General features: G+C 32.2%; 1 protein-coding gene and 1 non-coding gene across 8 annotated transcripts; both read left to right on the forward strand.

The window, feature by feature from the left end:
• The first annotated feature begins 9,375 nt into the window (after nt 1-9,375).
• Nucleotides 9,376-21,921, forward strand: LOC129318669 (DNA mismatch repair protein MSH5-like). 7 transcript variants are annotated; one of them, XM_054963558.1, is made up of 34 exons: nt 9,376-9,422; nt 10,848-10,879; nt 11,559-11,653; nt 11,791-11,871; nt 11,945-12,020; nt 12,636-12,699; nt 13,214-13,368; nt 13,621-13,722; nt 13,804-13,831; nt 13,913-13,944; nt 14,013-14,070; nt 14,224-14,310; nt 14,686-14,742; nt 14,909-15,010; nt 15,100-15,144; nt 15,487-15,564; nt 15,808-15,858; nt 15,933-16,014; nt 16,732-16,805; nt 16,885-16,984; nt 17,598-17,694; nt 17,771-17,860; nt 17,961-18,025; nt 18,147-18,205; nt 18,520-18,596; nt 18,689-18,775; nt 18,984-19,045; nt 19,152-19,213; nt 20,299-20,352; nt 20,442-20,527; nt 21,018-21,049; nt 21,127-21,150; nt 21,479-21,594; nt 21,697-21,921. In XM_054963558.1, the coding sequence occupies exons 1-34, from the start codon at nt 9,387-9,389 to the stop codon at nt 21,772-21,774; spliced, it is 2,424 nt and encodes an 807-aa protein (XP_054819533.1). In that variant the 5' UTR covers nt 9,376-9,386; the 3' UTR covers nt 21,775-21,921. The 7 variants fall into 7 exon arrangements, 6 of the variants coding, with proteins under 6 accessions (XP_054819533.1, XP_054819534.1, XP_054819535.1 ...); XM_054963559.1 differs by having other exon boundaries at nt 21,479-21,593; nt 21,685-21,920; XM_054963560.1 differs by lacking the exons at nt 9,376-9,422; nt 10,848-10,879 and having other exon boundaries at nt 11,459-11,653; nt 11,937-12,020; nt 21,697-21,920.
• A 1,810-nt stretch (nt 21,922-23,731) lies between these two features.
• On the forward strand, nt 23,732-23,804 carry TRNAF-GAA (transfer RNA phenylalanine (anticodon GAA)). The gene has a single exon. It is a non-coding gene; the product is annotated as a tRNA-Phe (tRNA).
• The last annotated feature ends 582 nt before the right edge of the window (nt 23,805-24,386 follow it).

Consider the following 24,386-nt stretch of genomic DNA (forward strand, 5'->3'; position numbering starts at 1 on the left):
TAAGGTCAAGCCTTGTAAAAAAAAAACTCTGACATATAATTGAGCTTATTAGGACCAGCCCATTTAAGCCTTAACCCTTTAAGGGCTAACTCTTTACAGTTGGGTTAGCCCTAATTGACAGCTTTAAATTTATGTGACATCCATATTCTAAATATAAAATATATGTTTATATTTTATACAGGAAATGATACAATTATCATACATGCACTAGTTGAAGCTTGAAAACGTGTACAATTGTTCTATATAATTGTTTTATTTTATACTTCCTTCATTAAAAAATATAAGGTATTATTAACTAAATTTTACTTCTTAACAAAGTAGTTATTTTGTCTTCAAATTAACCCTATCTTTTTATATTTACTTTCATTTAATAAAATGCTTCACTCTAAAATAAATATAAAGTAATTTATTTAATAGAAATATTTTTTTAAAAAAAGATAATAATTATATATTAAAAGATTAAAAATATCTTATATTTTTAAATATTTAATTTTTTAAAAAATTTTTTGTATTTTTGAATGAATATAATACATTAGAGCATGGTAACACGCACGTATGAAGTTTTTCCCCCCATTTTCTACATTAAGATTTAAGATTATTTTAGCAAAAGACATCGGCAGGATGTTTTGCGCACATGCACACAAAAAATGAAGGATGAATGGCATGACAAGTATTTATAAATAATTTTATTCATGATGCATGGAAACTCCTTCTTACAATAAAATTAATTAAAAAAATTAAATAATAATTTAATTTCTAAACTATAAGCCTGAATGGCATAGCAATACAACTCTTGTCATTAACAAAAGTGAATTTTGAATGTTAATTAACCAAAAAATAATAAAAAAGGACTTACAAAATTATAAAAAGGGACTAAGAAAATTTTCTCAACCCCTTTCTATGTTTGTTGGATTCTTATTTTGTAATTTTTGAGTCTTTCCTGTAATTTTTTGGTTTTTTATATTATTTTCTGAGATGCCTCTTTATTAATGATAAGGTAGTGTACTGTTTTCAAAATTTGAGAAAAAATATTACGCACAAAATGAGTTCTAGGTCATAGACACTCATCAATCCATAGTTTAATCCCAAAAAAAAAATTAATAAATTGAATCTATAACAGTCAATGTTATTTTAATTTCAATTAAGTTATCGATTCTACAATTCAGTGCAACGTAAAGGAATACTAGTGAAAAAAAAAAAAACAACAACAAATTGATAGTAGAACCCTCATAACCGGAAGATATACAAAGATTGAATTACCCTTCGTGGAATTTTTTTTTTTTTTTATGCATTACCCTTCGTGGATATTAGCCAATATATTGCCGGTGGAGGATATTCCTGACCACGATTAAAAAAATAAATTGCATTAAACAAAACTAAATCAACTAATAGAACCTGTGAAAGGATACTGACTTTGTCTTCGTGAATAGGCTTTTCTGTTTCTCCCACACACACACACACACACACACACACACACACATATATAAATGCTATATTCGTTATTATCGGATGAAGATGAGCGAACCTACCTGACTTTAGTGTTCTCCGTCCACAAGTAACGCAAGACACTTTAATTTTACTCATTCATATCAACACAACATTTCTTATATTGACGTGGGGCTTCCATACTTGGTCCTACATTGGAGAAGGTCATGTTTTAGTTGTTTTACTACAACGTGTTATTGTTCCTCGTTGAATTTTTCTATCTCACCTTTCCATGATAATTATTAAAACAATTATCATGTGTCTATTTGTTTTTATTTATAAGTAAAACTATAAATTTCAAGAAGCATTTATCACAATATTTCCAAATTGTCTCACATAAAAGTCAAAATATATTTTTATTATAAAAATTTGTTTCTTTAATACAGGGATAATTTAGTTCAAAATTTTTAATTTTAGACTTGATTATTATATTTGATCAACTTTTTTAAATTGTGTAAATTAATTATTTTCTTTTCTTTTGGAAATTGGATAGAGTATATACAAGTATTCTTTTATTGCTAACAATAATGTTCAATGCCCATTAAATGGAAACACTTTTTCTTGCAAGAATTAAAATCTTGATTCTTATGAAAAATTAATTTATTTTGAAAGATTTAACCCTGTATATCTTCCCATGCTTTTTAATTTAGATCTTCTAATTTTTCCCAAAAAAAATGTGTATACCGTATATTAGAGAAGTAAAAGATAATTAGCACAGAATCATATGCATTTATACATGCTTATTATATATTATTTTAAAAAATACATAAACACAAAAGGATAAAAAATGAACTTTAGATACATTGATTTTGTCTTAATTTTTAAAACATTTAGGACAATATTGTGTGATCTAGTAGCTCATTGACATTGATGTTTGGTTATCTTTGACATAGTAATAAATTGTGGGGGCAGGAACTCAAAACTTTGACACTATCTTGTTTATTATTTTATATTGATGATTATGCTCAAAGTCAATAAATAACGAGCCAACCTGGCTTTTCTGGAGTGACTCCTGTATCTGCAAATATGCGTGATACGTTCCCGACCAGTGTCGATGTAATGTAATGTAATGTTAGTACGATTAATAATAAATATACTAGCTTGCAGTATATATATATATATATATATATATATAGTAAGTCGTGTAACTCAGACGAATAATACACTTAATATTTAATTTCATCCTCTTCCAATGCATGGAAAGATATGGTTAATTAATAAATTAATAATTTTTTTTGAAAATTGCGGCATGCACGAGTGCGTATATATATGGTTAGTAAATAATGTAATTTAGTAATGTTTTTAATTAATGTTTTGTGCATGTGTATATTTGCCCTGTGTCAGAAATGAATGGAACGTTTTTGTTCATGTCATGTGATCAATTGATCATAAGTTCATAGCTCTTAATACTTATATTTTATGCTTCTTTTAAATTTAAGATTATTTGGATGAAATAAGCACGCAATTCTAGCATCAATAATCTTGTTTATGAGTATGATGATTTCATAATTAGTTTAAATTATTCATACGTAGTTAGGAGAATATATGTATTGTAACCTTAGGAATAACTTTAACATACTTATTTAACAAGATATATTTTGAGGTTTGAACTCGAGATCCTGTAATAAATTAATTCAATTTTTTTAACTAGTTAAAACCAATCATGCTTTCTTATAAATTTATAAACAATGTTTCCGTGCAAGTTTCACGTTGTATATTATTATAATAAAATAAGTATAGAAATGAACGAGATTATAAAATATTAGATGGTCCTGTCTTATTTTTATTGCATCATCGTCTTATACTTTTGTTAAAATTACAAACAAATAAAGAATTTCTTATGCTTTAAGAAGTTCACAAAAGAAGTATACAATTGAAAGCTTCTCCCCAGCAATAAAAGTGTGCTTAATTGAGAATTAAGAAAAGCCATTTCTTGAAGGCATTCATCATAAAGCCAACAATAATGCAACAGAAAAATATAAACCCAAAAATATATAAAATACTTAATTCATAAGATTACAAGACTTAATGTTCGCTGGCGCACAAAAAAAAAAGGACTTCAAGTTCAAGCCGAAAAATAAATTTATTGTACGAGCTAAGTAAGCTAAAGCTTATGATATAATTATGTCAATCGTTTGGTTACGAGTTAAGATATGTCATATTCCATCAAACGTGCAAATGGAATTCATTCGCATGTGCCCTATAATTGAATCTTCCAAATGGCCTGCACTAGAAATTTCCCATTCTCCTCCAAAATAAGAGCTTTGTGATAATCCCTTTTACAATAACAAAAGTTAAAAGACTTAATTTTATGTGTATATCTTTTATTCATAAAGTACTAACAAAACAAATTTTAAGAGGAAAAACAGTTCGAAACATTTAAATCAGTATAAATATTTCAAAATATTATAAGATGCAATGATGTATTGACAATCTATGACAAAATTACAATCTTTGTTTATATTTAATTGTGGAATTTATTGCTGTTGACGGAGATACTGCATCTAGAGGAGGAAAAAAAATTAGACGGTGCTAAAGTATTATAGGGACTTAAATCCTTTGAATTTGATAGTGGTGAACTTATGTGAAGTTTTTCATTTCAAGAAAGAGAAAAAGATTTTACATTTTTTAAAAATGATAAAAAAATAAAAATATTAAAAAGAAAAAATTTCGTCCAAATACATCAATTTCAATTTTAGAGGATTCGAATCCAATGTCTAATTAAGACATTAAAATGATCAAGGATATTTGAACTTTTTTCTTTTTTTTTTTTTTTGCGATAGGCATTGAATAGAATGATATGAAGTATTTGAACAATTTTATTATTTTATTTGCTGACACACACTAGAATGATCTAAAATTAAATACTTAAGTATGCGCCCGCCTGCATATATATATTTTTTCTAAAGATAAATGGGTTGGCTTAACTTTTGAAAGGCTAACTCATTCAATTTTATCCCGTTTGATATATCTAGTTGTCTATATAAATTAGGCAACTGCAAACCTTTTTTTTTTTTATGAACAAGCAAGTACTCTTTTAATTTTTTTTATAAGTTATTTTTATCAATTTCATTAATATTAATGTAAAAAAATATAAAGAATAAAAGTGTGTAGAATTCTAGATATGTTTTGTATAACAAATCCAAAAAGTAATGACATGTTACTTTTTCTTTATGAAAGATAATTTTAAAAATATTTTTTAACTATTATTTAAAAAGATATACCATAACTTACAAATAAAACTAAATAAATTTTTTTAAATGTGATTTATAAATAAGACTGAAGAGAATAAAAACTATCATGAAGTGTGGGCTCTAAAAAATTAACTTTATTATAATTAAGTTTTACAATAATCTTAAACTACAACTTGTGGAAGTGTAGTTGCAAATTACTCATTCTACTCAGTAGATGAAATCTGGCCAGCCTTCACTGCCAATCATCGGAGCACTCACCGATAACCGGAGTTCTAGCGACAAGTGGTAGATGAGGCATGAATTATGTTTTTTTAAAAATAAAATAAGATAAAAATATTTTTTTAATTATATAAAAAAACTTATTCATAATTAAAGAATTTGGAATTTGATAGCAATTTGTATACGTCATAAAATTTTTAGATGATTGAAATTGCTACCAGGAACTTGACAGTAATTCTTTCTAATCTTATTCATCAATAGTGTTTGAAGGTACATCATTTCATATTGGATTTATCACATTATAGATCGGAGAGCCGCTCCCCCCTCCCCCTCAATCAGGTTTCTTAAAAGAATGGGTATTCCAACCAAAAAATGGACGAACGATGATATAGAAATTGCAATTAATGTCCAAACATCTATAAGGCCCAAAGACCAAGATAAGACCGTTGCATGAAAATTGAAATCTGGCTTTGAACACAGAGATTTGATTTGATTTGATTTGAAATAATGGTTAATCTAAAAATCTAAAAATAATTTGTACTTCAATAACTAATCAATTTATATTTTTCAAAATTCACAACTGTTGTAAGACTGTCAAAATATAAATGCGAGTGCGCGACTGGTTTAATAAATACCGTTCTTTTTTCTTTTTGGCCAAAATTAAATACCGTTCAATCAATCAATTCAAATGTTTAAAAAATTGACAACTGTTTAACTTTAATAATTAATCAATCTATATTTTTCGGAATTTTCAGTTATTATAGCTTGTAACACTGTCAAAATATAGATTCGAGTGCTTTAATTAAAACACCGTTCAATCAATCAATTTATATTTTTAAAAAATTGCCAACTGTTCAATTATAATAATTAGTCGCTTTATATTTTTCAAAATGTATTGCTATTATAACTTGTAAGACGGTCAAAATATTAGTGCGGTCGCTTTAATTAATATATCTTTCAATCAATTAATATTTTAAAAAAAATTGACAACTGTTATAACTTTAATAATCAATCAACTTATATTTTCAAAATTTGCAGCTATTATGAGACAATCAAAATATAAATGCAATTTTTTCATTAATATTATTCCGTTCAATCAACATTATATTATATTTAATTAATATTGTGATGAATTTATGCTTATATTTTTTATAAATTGACAGCTGTTATAACTACAATCAATTTGTCATTTTCAACAAGTTTGCAGCTGTTGACTCTTTTTGGACAAAATTACAGCCATTGGTTTAAGTAATTTTCCCAGGCTAAACTTGCAGCATCCTACAAATGTTGGTGGCACTGATAGCGTAAATGTAAACGACGAGCTGCTTGAGTTGTGTCTGGAAAGACACTATCCTTAAAAACTATTCTAACACACCGGGACGATGGACCAATAATTTTCCATGATTAAACAAGCACTTCCTATAAAGCAAGGAAATAAAACAGCAAAAACCAAAACGAACTCAGATGAACAACACGAAGAGGAAGGTGAGAATTGCCTCGAAAACTCAAGAGGCTAGCGAGCTGCTCTATCTGCACCCATGGCTATATATAGCCTGAAGATGGAGACATGAACATTGGCTCATAATCATCGGATTAAAAGCTCGATTATACTGTCATAAATCATGTTTAAACACCTGTCTAGAAATGTTGGGGGGTTACGCAAACGTAAAACACATTTAACCTCTTGTCTGGAAATGTTAGGGAGACAAAACGTTTAGAAAATTAATCTGGTTAATGGTAAAAAAACGTTCATGGTTTGATTTCAAACTCCAGACAGCCAAAAACTGAGCTTTTTTGATAAGCCAAAAATAATTATTTATTTTGTAAAAATAATCCGGTAAAAGGAACCCATTACCTTTTGAACTTGCGTGCAAGGGGGCGAATCGACTAATTTCACTTGCGATTGCCTTGAGTTGGCCCTTCTCATGTGCACGAGCCCACTTTTCCTCTAAATTCATTTTACTAGCCCACTTTATTTCTCAGTATTTATACATTAGGAGAGTCCTTTATTTAGTCAATGTGAGACTTTTGACACACACACAACAAAAAGCATATGAATGTGAGCGAGCCTTACGCTTCCTTGTCATTCTGGAGATACTGAAGTTCCACTGCATTGTATTTGTGTCTTCTATGGAGTTGCTTGCTTTTGTACTTGGAAAGACCCAAGTCCCACAACGGTCATTGCAAAAGTTCGCTGTGATTTCAGTATTTTCAAAGTTTCAATAAGTGCCAAAGTATCTAGAATATGAGAGAGTCTCTATTTCCCTCCAATTCACCCATGTAAACTATTTATTAATTTTATAATTTTAAAAAATTATTTAGTAAAATAATATGAATGGTTGAGGTTGAGGGAAGTGGAGGCAAATGGAGAGACCCTGCCTAGAATTTGACCCAAATTCATTATGGTCTTTTGTGAAAGGACTAATTTCTAAAAGAACAATTAAAGTCAGGATTAATGGGTTGGGTTTAAAAGCCTTATTCAAATGAAGGTTTGGATTTGAAAAATATGAGGTTTTTGAAATAATCAGACTTTAGGGCCCAACCCCAATGAGCTTTGAAAAAAATGGGCTCAGGCCCAAATGGCCCTCCAAGCTCGTTTTACTTTGAAACACAGTGTTTGGTAAATGAGAAAAAACCTTAAGTATTTGATTATTTGAAGTTATCTTGGTCTTTTTGTTTTTCAACTCAACCTCTCCCTCTCGCTCTCTTCTTTCCTATAGCTGTCTCCCCTCTCCCTCTTGCCACTCTAGATGTCCGGGATTTTAATTTGATACTTGATTTTAAGATTTTAATTTGTTTTGAAACTTTATTGTGAATTATAATGATATCAACTCACATGTATTTAAGCTTTTAAAGAAATTTTTTTTATTCATTTTTTAGATCATGTGAGACATTGATTTAGTTTGTGTTGAATTTTAAAATTAAATTATAATGTTAAATATTTGAATTAAATTATTTTTTAAAAGAATAATATTAAATTATAATATTATTTTTTAAAATTGGGCTTTTGGGCCCGACTCTGAATTCTTTTAGTAAAGATTAAGCTTCAAGATTCTATCAAAATTTGACAAATTGAGTTTCAGGACCTAAGTCTTTAAAGGTCAAGCCCGCCCACATTTTCAAATCCAAAAACAATGCTCAGTTCCACTGGTAAAAATAAGAGAGGGATTTTCTTTTTCTTTTTTGTTGTGAAGTAATTTGGCGTGAAAAAGAATTGTATGTTTGGCCAAAAAAATAAAAAAAAATAAAGACAAAGAGTTGTGTGGTTAGGAAAGATGATAGCTAACCTAGTTTCCGATTTGAAATTTAGTTTCATTCCTACTGATCTCCAATAGCACGAACTAGCAAATTCGGAGTTAGTTTTGATCAGTTGAGACCGTTAGCTGGGGAATAAGAGACTGGGAGTGATCAACGTTTGTGAATTTTTAAGACCATTAGTGAATTTTTCAGTGTTAAGAATATCAACTTCAGAGTCACCCACCTCTTCACTTACAATGCAACTCATTTTGACTATGGCATCATTTTGTTGATCATTTCCATCTGAGTCGGCGCCTCAGGTATTTTCCTCACACGACCTCTGAAGTAAGCCGCTAATGGTGGAGGCACATGTAGTATGGTACTGAAAAAGTTGGCTGGAACAAGATTGGTATCGTCCTAGTTATTTGTATTTCACACTGGAAATATTAACTACCATCGCGAAGTTGGTTCCTTTATCTACACAGTACTAAATTTCCTGTTCCTTTATTGGTTTGAATCTACATTGTCATTATCAGGTGGTCATTGAGGCTCAACAAAATGCTGTTGAGTTCCAAGACAATGTTTCTGTCTATGGTCACTTGTCTTCGGTGGAATGGCGGTTGTTGTCTGTACTGAAAGATCATGGGCTGGACATGGCTTCCTGCTTTATCTTCATCTTCAACTGTGGTATCGTTGTGGACAATCCTTGTTCAATCAGAACTCGAACATGTTCAAATTTCTATTCTGAAACTCATTTCTACAATCTTGATGTGGAAGTATGAAAATGGTAGTATTTAGTAGCCATTCCGCTTTTGGATTCTATACAAAGCATTCAAGTTGAACAGACGGAGCAACAGTACAATATTGAATATTTAGATTTTAGAATTTCAACATCTGTGTTTTAAAATGTAATCCAAGACTATTCTTAGAAAAAGTTTATGCATTTCCCAAATACTGGCTACTCAATTGCTTTATTTGTTGGAGAAGCTCCTCGTTCTCCGTAAAAAGTTGCCATTATTTTTAATTTATTCTTATTAAATTTAAAATGTTATTTACAAAAAAATTATTGGTAATTGTATTTATGAAAATTAAATTTAAATTATTGATATGTAAAAAAATGAAATTTTAAAAATATTTCATTTATGACATTTTTTAACTTTTTGGCGGATATTGATGACACATGTGAATTTCGCGCGCACTTCGTTTGTTTTCTCTTTCGCTCTTCCTAGCACAGAAAAAAGATCGCCGAAAATGGAGGAGATGGACGAGATCGAAGCCGTTCCTCAGGTACACCTTTTACGCGCCTTACTTTTAAATTTCTGCCTCTTGCTGTTTGGCTTCAGAGAATAGAAAAGGACATTTTCAATTTCCGTTCCACAGGGATAAGAACTTCATCCGACGTGATTTCATTTCTATTTTAGAACGAGAAGTGACTACAAGTTAAAGAATAGAAACAGGACAAAATTGTTGATTACGCTTATCGAAGTTGATGAACTAAAATTGCAATGAACTCGAATGAGTTGAACTTCCCTGGTTACGCTCAGCTGAATGAAAACTATCTTATATTTAAATTTACAGCTCTGAAAATATAACACCAGAAGAATCTTCAATTTCTCAGGACCTAGTTAATTTTAAATGTAACCTTTTTTTAATTGTGACATTTATACTTATATGTTTTCAACTCTTAATCATAAAAAATATTTATATTCTTAGAATTCAAGCTTTTACGGGTAATGGTTAGTTATCTTTATAGCAGGAAGCATAGCCTTTGTCTTTGTAGGTTATGGATGTGCTTGGCTTTTCAAGAGACGGTACTTGAGTGCTAGTTGATCCGGTATATGATTGTGTTTTTGTTCAATAACAGTGACAAATAGTTTTTGTTCTTTGTTTTGTAACATTTTCAACAGTTGTCTTGAGGTTAATGAGCAGGTATCGCCGCATCGTGCTTGATAGATAATGGAAATTGTCCAATTGTAAGAATGTTGATTGACTTAACTGCAGAGATTCGATAAACTAATAAGATTATCAAAAAGGAAAAAAAGAGGCAGGGAAAGTAAAAAAGAATGGAAAAGGGGTAAAAACAATCAAAATTTTAGCCTGGAATTGCATGAGGTTCCGTAAAATAATTATGATTGTTATATGAGAGTACCAAATATGTTAACAGTAGAAATTAACTTCCAGTTGCAATATTTAAGTTTTATTTAATTAATAATGTTCTGATTAACATCTTGTAGTGTGAATTAAAGTGAACGAAGTCTGAATAAGGTGATCCTATAAATTTGAATAGTATACAACATATTATGTGCCAGTAAATAATAAAAACATCAAATAATTTTTCATTTTTTACTAAAGAGTGAAATCACTTCAAGCTAGTTATAAACCTGATCTTTTGGTTTACCACAGGGCTTTGTTAATATTACAAAATGGCATCTGTATAAGAAATACCATATATGGGCAGATGATTAACCATCAAAGAGGGAAGAGAAAATTGCAAAGAAGTGTGTCATCTTATGATTGTTGTTTTAGCAACCAACAGCTTTTTACTTGATACAATGAACGAATCTGATTATCCAGGGAAATAAACTAATTTGTCCTTCCCATGGTATAAGTCATAACCATTAATTGTAGTTCTTCATAACCTACTACCTACGTTATTACATTTTTGTCATCACACCCTTTTAACTCAAATCTAATTTTTGAACTTCAATGCAGGTTTACATGGCATGCATTTTACACGGTCATAGGTAAAAGTTCCTTGTATTTTTAGAAGTATCTGCTACCCAACTCCACAAATGTTTACTTGGTGCTTAAATAAAATTAGATTTTCCTTGCATAGGCAGTAAAGTGTGCGAAGAATAGTTTTATTGGAAGGTCATTTAATATTGCATGGCAAAATTTTCAGAGACTTGAAAAAGCTTGAAAAGAAAATGCAAGGGCAAAAATAATAGTGGTCAGTCAAGCAGCTTTTGTTTGCATTATCTTATTGCTGGTGAACATCTTCAAGGAATGTCATTCATTCCTAGAGATCACTCATCATCGGTTCTGTGTTATAATTCGGGTGTTATTCACTACACTATGTTTGTTCTAATTTCCCTCTATTCTTGTTTTTTCCAAGTCTTTTTGGTATCTTGTGGCACTTCAGTGTATTTTCTGATAAAGAAAAATTCAAAGTCTGAGTGGGCTTATTTTACAAGAGAAAAAAAAGATTCATTTTAATTAAATTTCCATTAAGCATGAGATTCATTTTGTAGGAGCTCTAAAACAAATAATGAGCAAAAGAATTTGTAAGATAGCTATAAACAGATAATGTCACTGAGCTGAATTGTGTGCACGTTATTTTTCACATATAATTTCTATTTTATCTTCCTTCAAAATGGTCCGTTAATCTTCTGAAGTTGAAGAATTCCAAATCGATTTGTGCAGAATAGGGGTTTCTTATTATGATTCCAGCCATCGCCGACTTTACGTGCTTGAAGCTTGGGATAATGGTGACACAGGTTTCCCACTGATTGATCTAGGTATAGTTTCTTATCATTGTTATATTTGAATATTCCTCCTAGGTCTCACGTTGCGTGATTGATTTAGTTTTCTGCATCTCGGTTTCATTGTAATTTCGTTGTGTTACTGTTTTGTAACGTCAATAACTTTTTTACAGTGAAATATCAAGCGAACCCTTTGGTCATTTACACCAGCACTAAATGTGAAGAAGCCTTCTTGTCTGCTCTGCAACGAAGTGGTATAATGCTTATTATGTGGTTGAGGTCTAAAATATCAGGTTATAGGACCCTTAAACTATTTCAGTGATGCAGAAGGTCAAGTAGACAATGCTCCTACAGTGAAGCTTGTGAAAAGCTCAATATTTAGCTATGAACAAGCATGGCACAGGTATTGAAGTTGTCATGATGTTGAAGGGAAGATATGGTTTTGAATCATTTTTTGTATTGAAATATTTAAATACTAAATTTTGATGTCTGTTCTTGATAATTCACATTGATATGTTTGCTCTATGCAGCACACAAAATGAAAATGGTTTCACTAGCAAAAGTAACAAAGGACCCATGTTGTATTCTTGGTTGGCCTTTAGTGATTTGCAGACACCTAGTTAATGGTGGATGTTTAGGGCCATCCTTTTTAGCATATATAATCGTGACGGGGCATCATCACCTCTGTCATTGCATGTGCACAGATGTGTGCAACAGAGTTTCCTCTGTTAACTTTAATGTATATTCCTTTAGTTGTCCAAATTAGGTGTAATGGCAGTGAATTAGTAGTTTTTTTTTTAATCTAGGTGTTATCCTATAAATTTATAGTAGCTTCATCCAAACTTTTCAATTCTCATCTTAAATTCTAGTTTATTTAATCAGAGCACATGTAACTATTATCGATATTATGGCGCCTTTTTGGTGAATCTACCACAAATGGATAATGAATGAAAGAACAGCATGAAAGTGGGATGCGATCTGAGTATTCTATTGCTCCTTCTGCTTTCTGATTCTACAGATTAATCTATCTTCGGGTAGCAGGAATGGATGATGGATTAAATGTCAAGGAGAGGATTTGCTACGTGAGTCAGGATATATCTAGTATTGTACTTGATCATCTATGTCTCAGTATATCATAACAATGGATGGTCCATTTCCTGAGGTTGTCGTCCAATAACTAATATTAATGCATGCACATGGTTAGTAATTGTAGTCTTTCTTCTTGGACTATTAGTTCCTTGTATATGGTTCCAAAATAGATGAGGATTCAACAGCTGGACCCTCAGGGTACAATGCATATTTAATCTATCATCACATGAAAATTAAGGTACTTTTATTGTTGATAAATTTGTTTTATGTTCTTTGCTTAAGTTAACTAAGTATTTTAACCAAAATCTGTATATTTGAAATCTCGACAACAATTTGTATGAGATCTACTTTTATAGTATGTTCTTATTGAAGTCACTTCCTTTGATTGTGTAAAGTGATCTAAATGTGTAATATTCCTATGTTTTCTTTTCCAGTGATTGTTTGATTTCTGCTGTCAATCTCAATATTCTAAATTTCCATGTTCTTACTTCCCTGTTGCAATTGCAGTTGAATTCCGTGATAGACATGAGAAGTGAAGTGCAAGTTCGTGCCAGCGGTGGCCTTCTTGCAATATTAGAGAATGAGAGGATTGTAGACACTCTTGAACAAAAGGAATCTGGCAATGCATCAATCGCAATAGATTCTGTTGTAGAAATTTCACTGTATCCTTTTACTTATTCTTCTTAACTGGGCGTGAGCTACGCACAGCATGGACTTTAAGAAATGAGTCGATGGTTCATGGCTTTTATAAATTATCCGGCTTACTATTGATTTTATTAAAAAAAAAAAAATAGTGAGCCCAAAGTGAGCTCTTATGTAGTGCAGTTTTCTACACTTCAGGCAATCCATCTTTCAATGTGTTAAACATTATCCTTTTTGAGAAGAGATGTTTAAACTTCACACTGACAATACAGAAATAAGTTCCTAAAACTTGATGCGGCAGCTCATGAAGCATTGCAGATATTCCAAATAGACAAGCATCCAAGCCATATGGGCATTGGGAGGGCAAAAGAAGGGTAATTGCTAATGCTGACTGAACCTTGAACTTTTTACTTTAAATATGTGAAAATATTCGAGTTCATATTCCTGAATTGCAGGTTTTCTGTATTTGGGATGATGAATAAGGTTTGCTACCGTTGTTTGAATTCAAATTTAGATTATGCCAATGTGGTAGCACGCATAACTAACCATTTGTACTTCATGCAGTGTGTGACGCCACCTGGCAGGCGCATTTTGAGGTAATGAGTGTTAAAATATGGCAGAGTCAACATCTACATCACTCCATAATTTTTTTTTGTCATTTCAGAAGCTGGTTCTTGAGGCCTGTACTGGACATTGAAATTCTGAACTACCGGTTAAATGCTGTATCCATTTATAGTTTAGTATATAAGCTCTTGCTATACTTTCGTAAGCTTCAGATTCATGAGAATGAGGTTAAACTTCAATATAATGTCCCTTTGCAGTCCACTGTATTTTCAATGAACCATTAAATGCAAATTTTCTTTGATGGAAAATAGATATCTTTCTTTCTTTGCTCAGAAGAACTGGTTACTTCTTTACGTGAAACCCTGAAATCTGTGAAGGACATTCCTTACTTGCTGAAGGTAACAGATTAATTCAACTCCTTTTTTCTTGTCTTCCACTAGTCAGACTAAAAATATTAGTTTCAGTAATGTCAGCTCAAGAGTCTCAGGATACTCAAGTAATTGAAAAAAGCATGATTTGCACAACACAAACTATATATATTTGCTAATTGCATGTCGAAATTTTGCATCAATCGTTTAAGTAAAGTGGTTTTCATCCCGCTACGCTGGGTTCCTGAAAGTGTAAACTACTGTTATTTGAAGATTGACCAATATGATTCGGCACGACGAAAAATTATGATGTGCCAATTGTTTAGTGAAATTTGCTTTCGATGCTTCTCTGTTCTGCATTCCTTTCAGACTAATATTTTTAGATATTTGTTTTCAATATTGAAGAAATTTGATTCCCCAAGCTCGACATGTACCAGCTCTGATTGGACAGCTCTTCTGAAGGTAAACATTCCTAATATGAAAAAACTTTGAGGTTCTTATTCGGATGCTGGCATGAAGAATGCTTGCTAATTTTTTTCTTGTTCACCTTTGCTGTGAATCCATGTTTGGCTTTACCTGTTGAAAAAAAAAAAAACTATTTTTGTTTAATATTCTTGACATCTTCTAGAGCATTTGTGCACTGTTGCACATAAACAAGATATTTGAAGTTGGAATTTCTGAAGGTCTACGAGAAGAACTGACACGCTTGAAATTGAATATCATTGAGAAGGTGCATATCTTTTTTCTTGAAGTGTACGTGTGTACGAGTACGGTTATGTCAAAGCCTAAATGATTTCTTGGTGTTTAACTCTGTTGCAGGCAGTTTCGTGCATAACGACAGAGCTTGCTTATGTGTATGAGCTGGTAACTTTATTTATTTCACTGACTTCACCTTCATTGAAATGGTGACTAATGTTTATCATATTTTTGGAAACTAATATCATGGAAATACATTTTGTATTTGCGCAAAACTTTCCCTTGAATTGGGTGGGCGGAAGTTTAACTTAAGAGTAGCGATAAAATTTCTGTGTTGATGTGGAGGTGCCGAAGCATAAAACTGATTTAAGCAGGTTAATGGGCCTGAATAAGTTATCGGGCTTGATTATCGTCACAAACAAAATTTATCCAATGAAAGGTGCATGCTTAAAAGGCATCTGATTTCATCACAGCTAATAATCAATGCTTGACCGGTGATGTGTTTTGCAGGTAATTGGTGTTATTGACGTAAACAGAACGAAAGAAAAGGGGTATGCTACGGTGGTTAAAGAGGGTTTCTGTGATGAGGTTAAACCTAATTTCCTTGTTTTTTATTTCCACCTTGATATGCCAATAAAATGAAAATATGCTCCTAGTATTGAGCTTTGACATCAATATCTTTCCTCATAAACGGGGCTTCTTGAATGAGATTGTAACAAATAATTTAGTCAATGGATGTTAAGGTTCAATTTATGCATATTTCATAAGATCTCCTTCTTTCATGAAGTAGTCTTTCTTATAGTAAACCGTGAACAATTTGTTATGGAGTAGTTGGATGAGCTCAGGCAAATATACGAGGAACTGCCTGAATTCCTGGAAGAGGTGACTTCTATACAAAATTTAATTCAGCAGAAAACAGTTTAAATTTATTTTAATAATGCTAGATATTTTGACAGGTTTCGTCACTGGAACTTGCAGAACTTCCTGATCTGCGCAAGGGCAGGCTTGTTCCTTGTATTGTATATATACAACAAATAGGTGGTTCTGACTCTTCTGAAGTGTATTTGTATTAGAGAGAGAGTAATAACTGACGATTTTTCATTGCCCTTCTAATATGAAAAAAGTGTGCTTCGTCTACTAACAGACTTCCTTAAGTGTTTATATGTGCGGTGGTAGATATTAAGCGTAGCGTTCCTCTTTAAGACAAAACATGTTCAGAAGGTAAAGTTATTGCTGTACCGTGCGTTGAGTGCACTAAAATTTTTGTTGGATTTTTATGTCACATGCCAAGGCATGTCCGTGTAATCGCTAAACTAGTGAGCTGAAGGGAAGGCTATGGAAGAAAGGTTGGAGACTTTAGAAGGGTAACGAAACTTGTTAATGTGAGGATTCTTTAGGTCAGTGATTGCAGTTGTGGAGCAAAATTAAGTACCAGAAGATTGTGCCTGTTACGTAGAGAAGTCTTGCAGTTTTGTATCAATTTTTTTACGTGATGCCAAGATGTGCCTCTAGGTTTTCAGATGTTGAATTTAGATATCGTATGTCAAAATTTGGTTGTAGAATGTATATCTATCCGGGAAGGAGCTTTTTCCTCCACCACAGATTGGATTTAATTCAGACATGTTAATTTCCTGATTTTTAGCGATGGACGTGATCATCTTATCAACATAAGGCTAGCTTAGATGTGTAATCTACATTTTTTTCCCTTGACCTTACGTAGATTTCATTATTGCATGTTGTCTTTTTTCATTATAGGTTATTTGATGTGCATTTTTGAAGAAAAACTTGAAGAAACCACTATGGAGAAACTTGAAGACTGGGAGTTTACAGTACGTTGATGCTTGAGTATCAAGAGTGAATATCTGCAATCAACACATTCTGCTTCAATGATAATGATTTCAAATGTAGTTTTCAGATGCAGATGGAGAGACTAAGAGATTCTTTTATCGAACACCAAAGACACGAGAATTAGACAGTCTTCTAGGTGACATCCATCATAAAATTTTAGGTATCAGTAGAAAAATATTCTCCATTTTTAATTTTAGGTATTAGTAGAAAAATATTCTCCATTTTTATTAACTTGTGATGTCTACTTATTTTCAAATAATTTTCTCTAAATAATGAACTTCAAATTTTATTTAAAATTTTCTATATCAAACTACTACATAAGCCAGGTATAATAATAGTTTAACTTGACTGTAGATTGCAGCAGCTAAGAAGCATACATTACTTTTTTCTGCATCATCCATATCAAATGCCTGTACTGCATACTCGCCCCTTTATCCCCAAAGGTTCTGGTCAAAAAGTTTTCGGCAATGCCAAAACAGTTTAGAACACCCAAAAAAAAAAAAGAAAATGTGGAAAATAAAAATGTAAACATTTTAAGATGCAACATGACGAATAAAAATGTTAAGAGATATTCTTGGAAAGCATTGAAACTAAACAAGACGCTCTAAAATACTCAAAAATGCATGCTCTAATCAAGTCAGAAATTGAATTGAATAACTTTTTAATGATGGATATAAACTGTATTATATATTCCACTGCTTTTTTTCATCTATTTTTATTTCAAATTACACTGTAATTTTAATAGTTTATTCATGATACCCTTTTATAACAAGATATGGAAAGGGCAATTACTAGAGATTTGCTGTCACATATACTTTTGTTCTCATCCCATTTGACAAGGGCAACAAATTTTGCAGCTGAACTGGACTGGTAAGAGAAACTTCATCATTATTATAACTAGTACTTGCTGTGACTTGTTCTTGATAACTTGATTATTCTCTTTCAGCCTTTTGTCACTGGCTCTGGTTGCTCGTCAAAACAACTATGTGAAGCCTTTACTGACTGAGGAAAGCTTGATTGACATAAGAAATGGAAGGTGCAAGCCATCTTGCTTTTTGGTTCTAAAAATTAAAGTCAATCTCTGAAAAAGTAGAAGTACTAGTGTGGTTAATGGCCAATATCTGTGCTGTTTATAGGCATGTTCTGCAGGAAATGACTGTGGACACATTTATACCTAACGATACGAAGGTTCTTCAAGATGGTAATGGATGTTTACATACATTTGAATGTTGTGCAAATCTCAATACAGTGGAAACCTGCCTAGTTAGATGATACTTACTCGTGTCCTTATTCTTTATATATTTTCTCTATGCCTATTTCAGGAAGAATTAATATAATCACTGGTCCTAATTTTTCTGGAAAGAGCATCTATATAAAGCAGGTTGGTTGTCAGTTCTTTATCCTTCCAAGATATAGTAGTCTCTAGGGCATATGGTTGATAATTTCTTCCTTTTCGTTAGTTCTTTACTTTCTCTGATATGTGATCTTTGGCATTAGAGAGTATAACTACAAAGTATGCATCCTCTTAGCAAGGACCCTTCTGTAACAATTATTCTGGGCCTTTCCAACAGATTAAACTTCTGGGATGTTTATTTCCTTGACATACTCTCCCAAGTGAAGCTACTGAATAATATCAAAGTGCATCTTTGTTCCCTGTTGCTATATGACAATAAGTATGGCAAAACTGTTTTTCAGGTGGCATTAATTGTTTTCCTATCCCATATCGGTAGTTTCGTGCCAGCTGATGCAGCAACTGTGGGTTTGACTGATAGGTTTGATTAACTTATAACCATTGTATTTCTTATGCCAGTAGTTAAGTTATCTTTGTAACTTGGTGACATAAATTCCAATCTTAATGTTGCAGAATATTTTGTGCAATGGGAAGTAGGCTTATGACTGCTGAACAATCAACTTTTATGATTGATCTTCATCACGTAGGATTGATGCTAAGGTATAACTAGAAAAAAGCTGGTTGGAGTGGCTAAAATACATTGAAAAATGAACATGACATCTCAATCGCCTAGAATTTGAATTATTTCATTGTGTCTAATGCTGGACAGTCCTCTTTTAATAATTATTGATTTCCTAATAGCAATTCTCCTTCCACGTGCTTGTCATCCAAATGATTAAATAGCTCAAAGGTTTTACAAAACTTGCAGGCATGCAACCTCACAATCTCTCTGTCTGGTAGATGAATTTGGTAAAGGTACTCTTACAGAAGGTTAGTTCTCTCTAAGTTAATGTGCTATGTACATCATTAATATCGAATATGAATATCTACATTGCAGATGCTAGTTTCTAGCATACATGTTTTTATCTCCTTTCAGATGGCATTGGCTTGCTTGGTGGGACCATAAGCCACTTTGCCAGTTGTAATGAAACCCCAAAGGTTAATGGATGTTTCTCTTCCTAAATTTTTGAACCTTGCTTGGTGTGTACTATAGTTGGTTAATTTTTGAACCTTACCATCCAGTTAGTTTTCCCATTGCATTCTAAATTCAACTTCCATTTCATTCTCCTGGCCTGCGCCCTTTTGCATCTAAGTGGCAGTCAAATCTAATTGGATTGATTATTTCAATGTAAAAATACATCCAGTTTCTTAATTAAAATTATGGGTTGTCTAAGAGGGAGAAAACCATGTGAATAACGAGGTACTAACATTTGTTTTTAAATAGTATAATATCGACTGATCTCTTCCATTATATTTTCGGTTTTGCATCCGCTTCAATGAGTGGTTTCTCCTATATGAAGCTCCAAATCCTATCTTTACATCTTAGAGGAAGGTGAAGATCTAGTTTGCTTCGTGATGACACCACCAAGTAGGTACCGTAATAGGGAAAATGCAGAAAAAGATATAACTAAAGGAAGCTCAAGATGGTCGACATCATCAAGTAAACGAGTTTGCAATGCTATAGCAATTAAAGTAAAGCCTTTTGCCATTTTATAGAATTAATAATCCCTTGCTAAGCTTTCCGTTTTTACTGTGACTCATAAGTCAGTTTAAACTAGAACATTGTAATCTTCCTGCACTACAACAACAACAACAGACCTTATTCCACTAATGATGGGTGTCTTTTTAACTGATAGTTACTCTTGTAGGGGCTGTTAACTTGCAATTAGGTTTTGATCAATTCCAAAGTCCCCTGTTTATTCCTATTTAACTGGTTAAGTTCCTTCGACTGGCTTGCATTTGCCAACTAATTCTCACTACCCGGGACATTAGAAGTTAAAAGCCAAATTCCTTTGTCTGTGATAACATGTAGATTCAGTTTTACACATTTCAAAGCATCAGTTTTCAGGACACCCAATACTACATATCCAGGAAATCTTTAATAAGGAGGAAGTGTTGTCTCATACTGTAGATGAGTATATGCACTTCCCCATTTATCTCTAGAAATTACCAGCCCCAACTCAAGAAGAGAGTGATAGGGGACTCTAACTCGGAGTTTGCTGAGTGAATTTTGTAACATGCAGGTATTTGTGTGCACTCATCTCACTGAGCTATTGGAAGAGCCTTACTTAACAAAGGTTATGCTAATGCATCTTTTTGTGGTTCAAGTTTTTGAACACTCATTGTTAAGTCATCGCTAACATGGCTATCTATTTGTGTATTTTAGTCCAAGAAGGTTCAGTTGTACACAATGAGTGTACTGAGGCCTGACGACAATTCCTCACAGATGGAAGACGTTACATTTTTATATAGGTACCTTTCTATCGCCTCTGCCAAGCCATTGGGCTAAGGATTCTATCTACCACGAGATGGTCGCTTTATTTTGGAAAATTCGGTTGGATGGAAATCGCAAAATGTTTCATCAAATTCATTAACTTAAGATATTTACAGACCTAATATGTTGGAACTTTTCTGCAAGATTGGTTCTATCATAGAATAAGGAAAGGGGAAACAGTTTCCTAAAATGTTAAATTTGAGCATGCATGTGTCGCAATAAGCTCAGTTTTAGTTCTTAGCATGTTTATATAGCATTTGGATGCATAAACGGCCGGTGACTCCTCCCACTTTGTGTATTGTGATTACTTGGCACTACATTGATGTAGTCCTACGACCTTACTTGAACAGGATCTATTCAATAGGCTCACATCTCTGTGTCCTTGAGTTTCAAGATAAGGACCACAGGTTGATATAGTCCTGTTGCTTTAAAGATATTTAATGTTTGTTTTCATATTGTTCAATGCAGGCTTGTTCCCGGGCATGCACAATATAGCTACGGTACTCTTTTGCTTTCTTAATCTGGGTATCCTCTGAAATGTTGATGAAATTGACGCTAGGTTTTTTATATCCTGCAGGGCTTCACTGTGCACTACTTGCTGGTATATCTACTACAGGACAACTTATGTCTTGATAATATTCCTATTTCCAATAGCAGATAACTCTATAAGAAATTCTGTTTCTTTTTATGATTGCATTTATATACTCCGAATGCATAAGCATTAGCAAATAACTGTATAAGCATTTGTACGGGAGCTATTGACACTTAGGTCCCTACTTCAATCTCAAAAGGGTCATTTGTTCCAGAAACTAAATCGTCAATAGTTTCTTTAAAAAGACCCAAATAACATTCACCCTAACTTTAATTTCGCTCTGTACAGTCCATGAACAGTATCTATGAACCATAATACAAACCACACGTACATGCAGGCGTTCCAAATGAAGTTATAGAAAGAGCAGAAGTTGTGTTGGATGCGGCTATAAATAATAAGCGTGTTGAGCGGCTGTGCAATGAGAACATATCAGCTCAAGATCGTCAATATAAGGTGTCATTTTAACTTTTAAGAGTTAAATTTCAGACATGTTTGGATGGATTTTTTTTTTTTGATACTTTTTAACTTGAGTTTATATTTACGGATTGAATGCAGGATGCCTTAGAGAAGTTGTTGCAATTTGATATTAACAAAGGGGACTTGACCACTTTTTTCCAGGACTTATTTCCTTAGCCTGTGACTGTGTTCCTTCATTGAGGAAAATGATTGCTTTTTCTTCAAGGTATTTTCTTTCTTTTCTGAAAAACTAATATGAATGTTTGTCTTTGCTATCTTCGGATTCTTTAATTAAAGGATGATAAAATAATAACTACTTCCATTTTAAATATAAGACGTGTTTTGAAAAGTCTCACAATTCAATTTATGCAAGGCATTTTACATATATTTCTATAGGGCAATTAATGTCTTCCTTCTTAAAATGCTCAAAAGAGCATGTTAAAATTATTTACTCTCACATCACTGTGGTTCATTCATTTCCCATGTAAAGAAGGAAAAATTTGAAAAAAAAAAATTAAAATCTTAACTACCTAATTGTCTCGGTAGGTGTATTTGAGTATGTTAGATAAAAATGTCTTATACTCTTTCCATCTTATTCATTAATTTAAACTTACTTTCAACATGTTTACTTAGAATTTATGTTCACTCTTGTAAGAGCCAAGAGGCATTGCTTTAAAATTTTGGGGCCATGGACATTTGTGAGCAAACTTGTAGATGTTTTTAGAACGGATAACATTTAGATATTTTGCGAGAAAAAAATTGAACACGTTCTTTTATAATCATTTTTTAAAATTCACAACTATTCCATTTTTATTAATAATGTCCCTTTACAATCACATTTTAAAGATTCACAATATGTCATATCAACCAATACCTATGTTGTTGTAAATAGGACGTTGTAGATTTAATCTACTTGTTATCTCAAATTGTTAGCTTTTCTTTATAATTCAAAAAAATAATGTCATGCCATATTAATAACATCCATTTTAAAATTGGGGGAAAATATTAAAGGAGCAAAAGATTGAATTGGTTTAAAATAAGGACTGAATTTTTTTAGTAGATTAGTCTAAAAATGTACTACTCTCATTTCATGTTTACAATTATCAAAACAAGAATTTACAAGTGAAATTCACTAATTTGTATAGAAAAAACTTGTTAAATATATCATTTTTTTGTTGTCTTTTTTATAGAAACATCATTTACAACTATTTGCTATTGCTACTTTTGTACTCTTATTTGCAATCTTCAAAACATGAATTTACAGGTAATATTGGCTAATTTGTAAAATAAAACAATTTTCAAGTAATGTTATATTTGATAAGTTTGTTCTTTACAATGTAACCAGGTTTATGGTCTCTATTTGTCATTGTGGCCAATAAACCATTCAGGATTACTACCCACCGCTCAAAAAATATAAAATAGCCCCTTTCTGCCACCCGCTTGCATTGCACATAATGAGACAACCTAATATATGGGGAATGACAATTAGGTCGCAGAATTATAAGTTAATGACAATCAAGTTTCTGACAATTTTTTTTAAAAAAATTAGTTAAAAATATGAAATGAAATAATTAAAAATTTAAGAATTTTATTACAAATAAATATTTAAATATTAAATATAACTTAAAATTATAACAGAAATTTTTATTTGTAACTATTTGAATTAATATTTATATTAATTTTATATAAAATTTTGTTAAGAACTTAATAGTTCTTAATTCAATATTATGAGATCTCATTATCATTCTCCCTAATATCAAACCTAAAAGATAAGAAGAAATCAAGCCAAAATAAATGAATAAATAAAGCAAAGCAAAGTATCACGGAAGAAAACACATTATTTGGCAATATTGATCTCTCGCTGCTCAAAAATAAGATTTCTCATCTGCACAATAAACCCAGCAACCAACCCGGTATCAGATTGTTTCCATTTTCACCATTTTAATTCTCCAAAGAAGGCGATCTTAGAAGTTCCTCAGAGAACTATTGATGAATTGTCTTCACCACCAATGGAGCTGAGTCCACAAGTTCGATTGTTGTTGGAGGCTTTGTTTCTTACGGGGTTGATGATAGTGGGGAGATGAATCTGAAGCATAAATTATAATGAAGAAATATTAAAAAGATATCAGATGTGGCGGGGATAGCTCAGTTGGGAGAGCGTCAGACTGAAGATCTGAAGGTCGCGTGTTCGATCCACGCTCACCGCATACGCTCCTTTTTTCCCCCTTTGTTCTGGCCTTATGGGCTCCCTTATTAGGGCCTTTTGCTATTATGGATTCGGGCTCACCTTTTGTCCTTATCCATTGGGGTCTACGGGTAGGTGAAGGCCCATTTGAGGGATGCCGCGCTACTATCAAGTACTATTTCTTGTCCAAATAGCAGCGTGTGCATCAAATAAAAAATTCTTTAACAGCGGATGCCACTACAAAGCCCACCTTTTTTTTTTTTGGCCAACACTGTAAAGTCTAATATGATCAATCAAGAGTCAAGAAAGTGACATTAATATTATGTACTGTTTCAAGTCTGCTTTCATTTATCCCTTCCAATCAGAGAAAAGTAACGGAAAGAAAAAAGGAAAAGGAAGTGAACCATGATCCTTCCTCCAATCAACCTCCCATCCTTTTTTTCTCTCTTTATGATCCTTCGTGATCAGAAGACCTGCAGTTTTTACTTTGTAGAATCTTTAAATATAAGCAAGGGAGATATGAATGCCACTACGTCGCATGAGTATTGACTTTATACTCCTGTCATATTTATAAGTTGTTTTTTGTATGATCTAATAAATTTTT

Source organism: Prosopis cineraria, unplaced genomic scaffold (assembly GCF_029017545.1).
Source record: "Prosopis cineraria cultivar Desert tree isolate PC_DT_omini unplaced genomic scaffold, ASM2901754v1 PC8, whole genome shotgun sequence".
Classification (NCBI taxonomy): Eukaryota; Viridiplantae; Streptophyta; class Magnoliopsida; order Fabales; family Fabaceae; genus Prosopis; species Prosopis cineraria.

What these genes read in the sequence shown, in the direction of transcription:
- LOC129318669 (XM_054963558.1), top strand. Translation starts at nt 9,387, where the DNA reads ATGGAGGAGATGGACGAGATCGAAGCCGTTCCTCAG. An exon ending in GTCTGCTCTGCAACGAAGTG is followed by an intron (nt 11,872 to 11,944) that starts GTATAATGCTTA and finishes TCAGTGATGCAG; the next exon opens with AAGGTCAAGTAGACAATGCT. An exon ending in ACTGTGGGTTTGACTGATAG is followed by an intron (nt 18,597 to 18,688) that starts GTTTGATTAACT and finishes TTAATGTTGCAG; the next exon opens with AATATTTTGTGCAATGGGAA.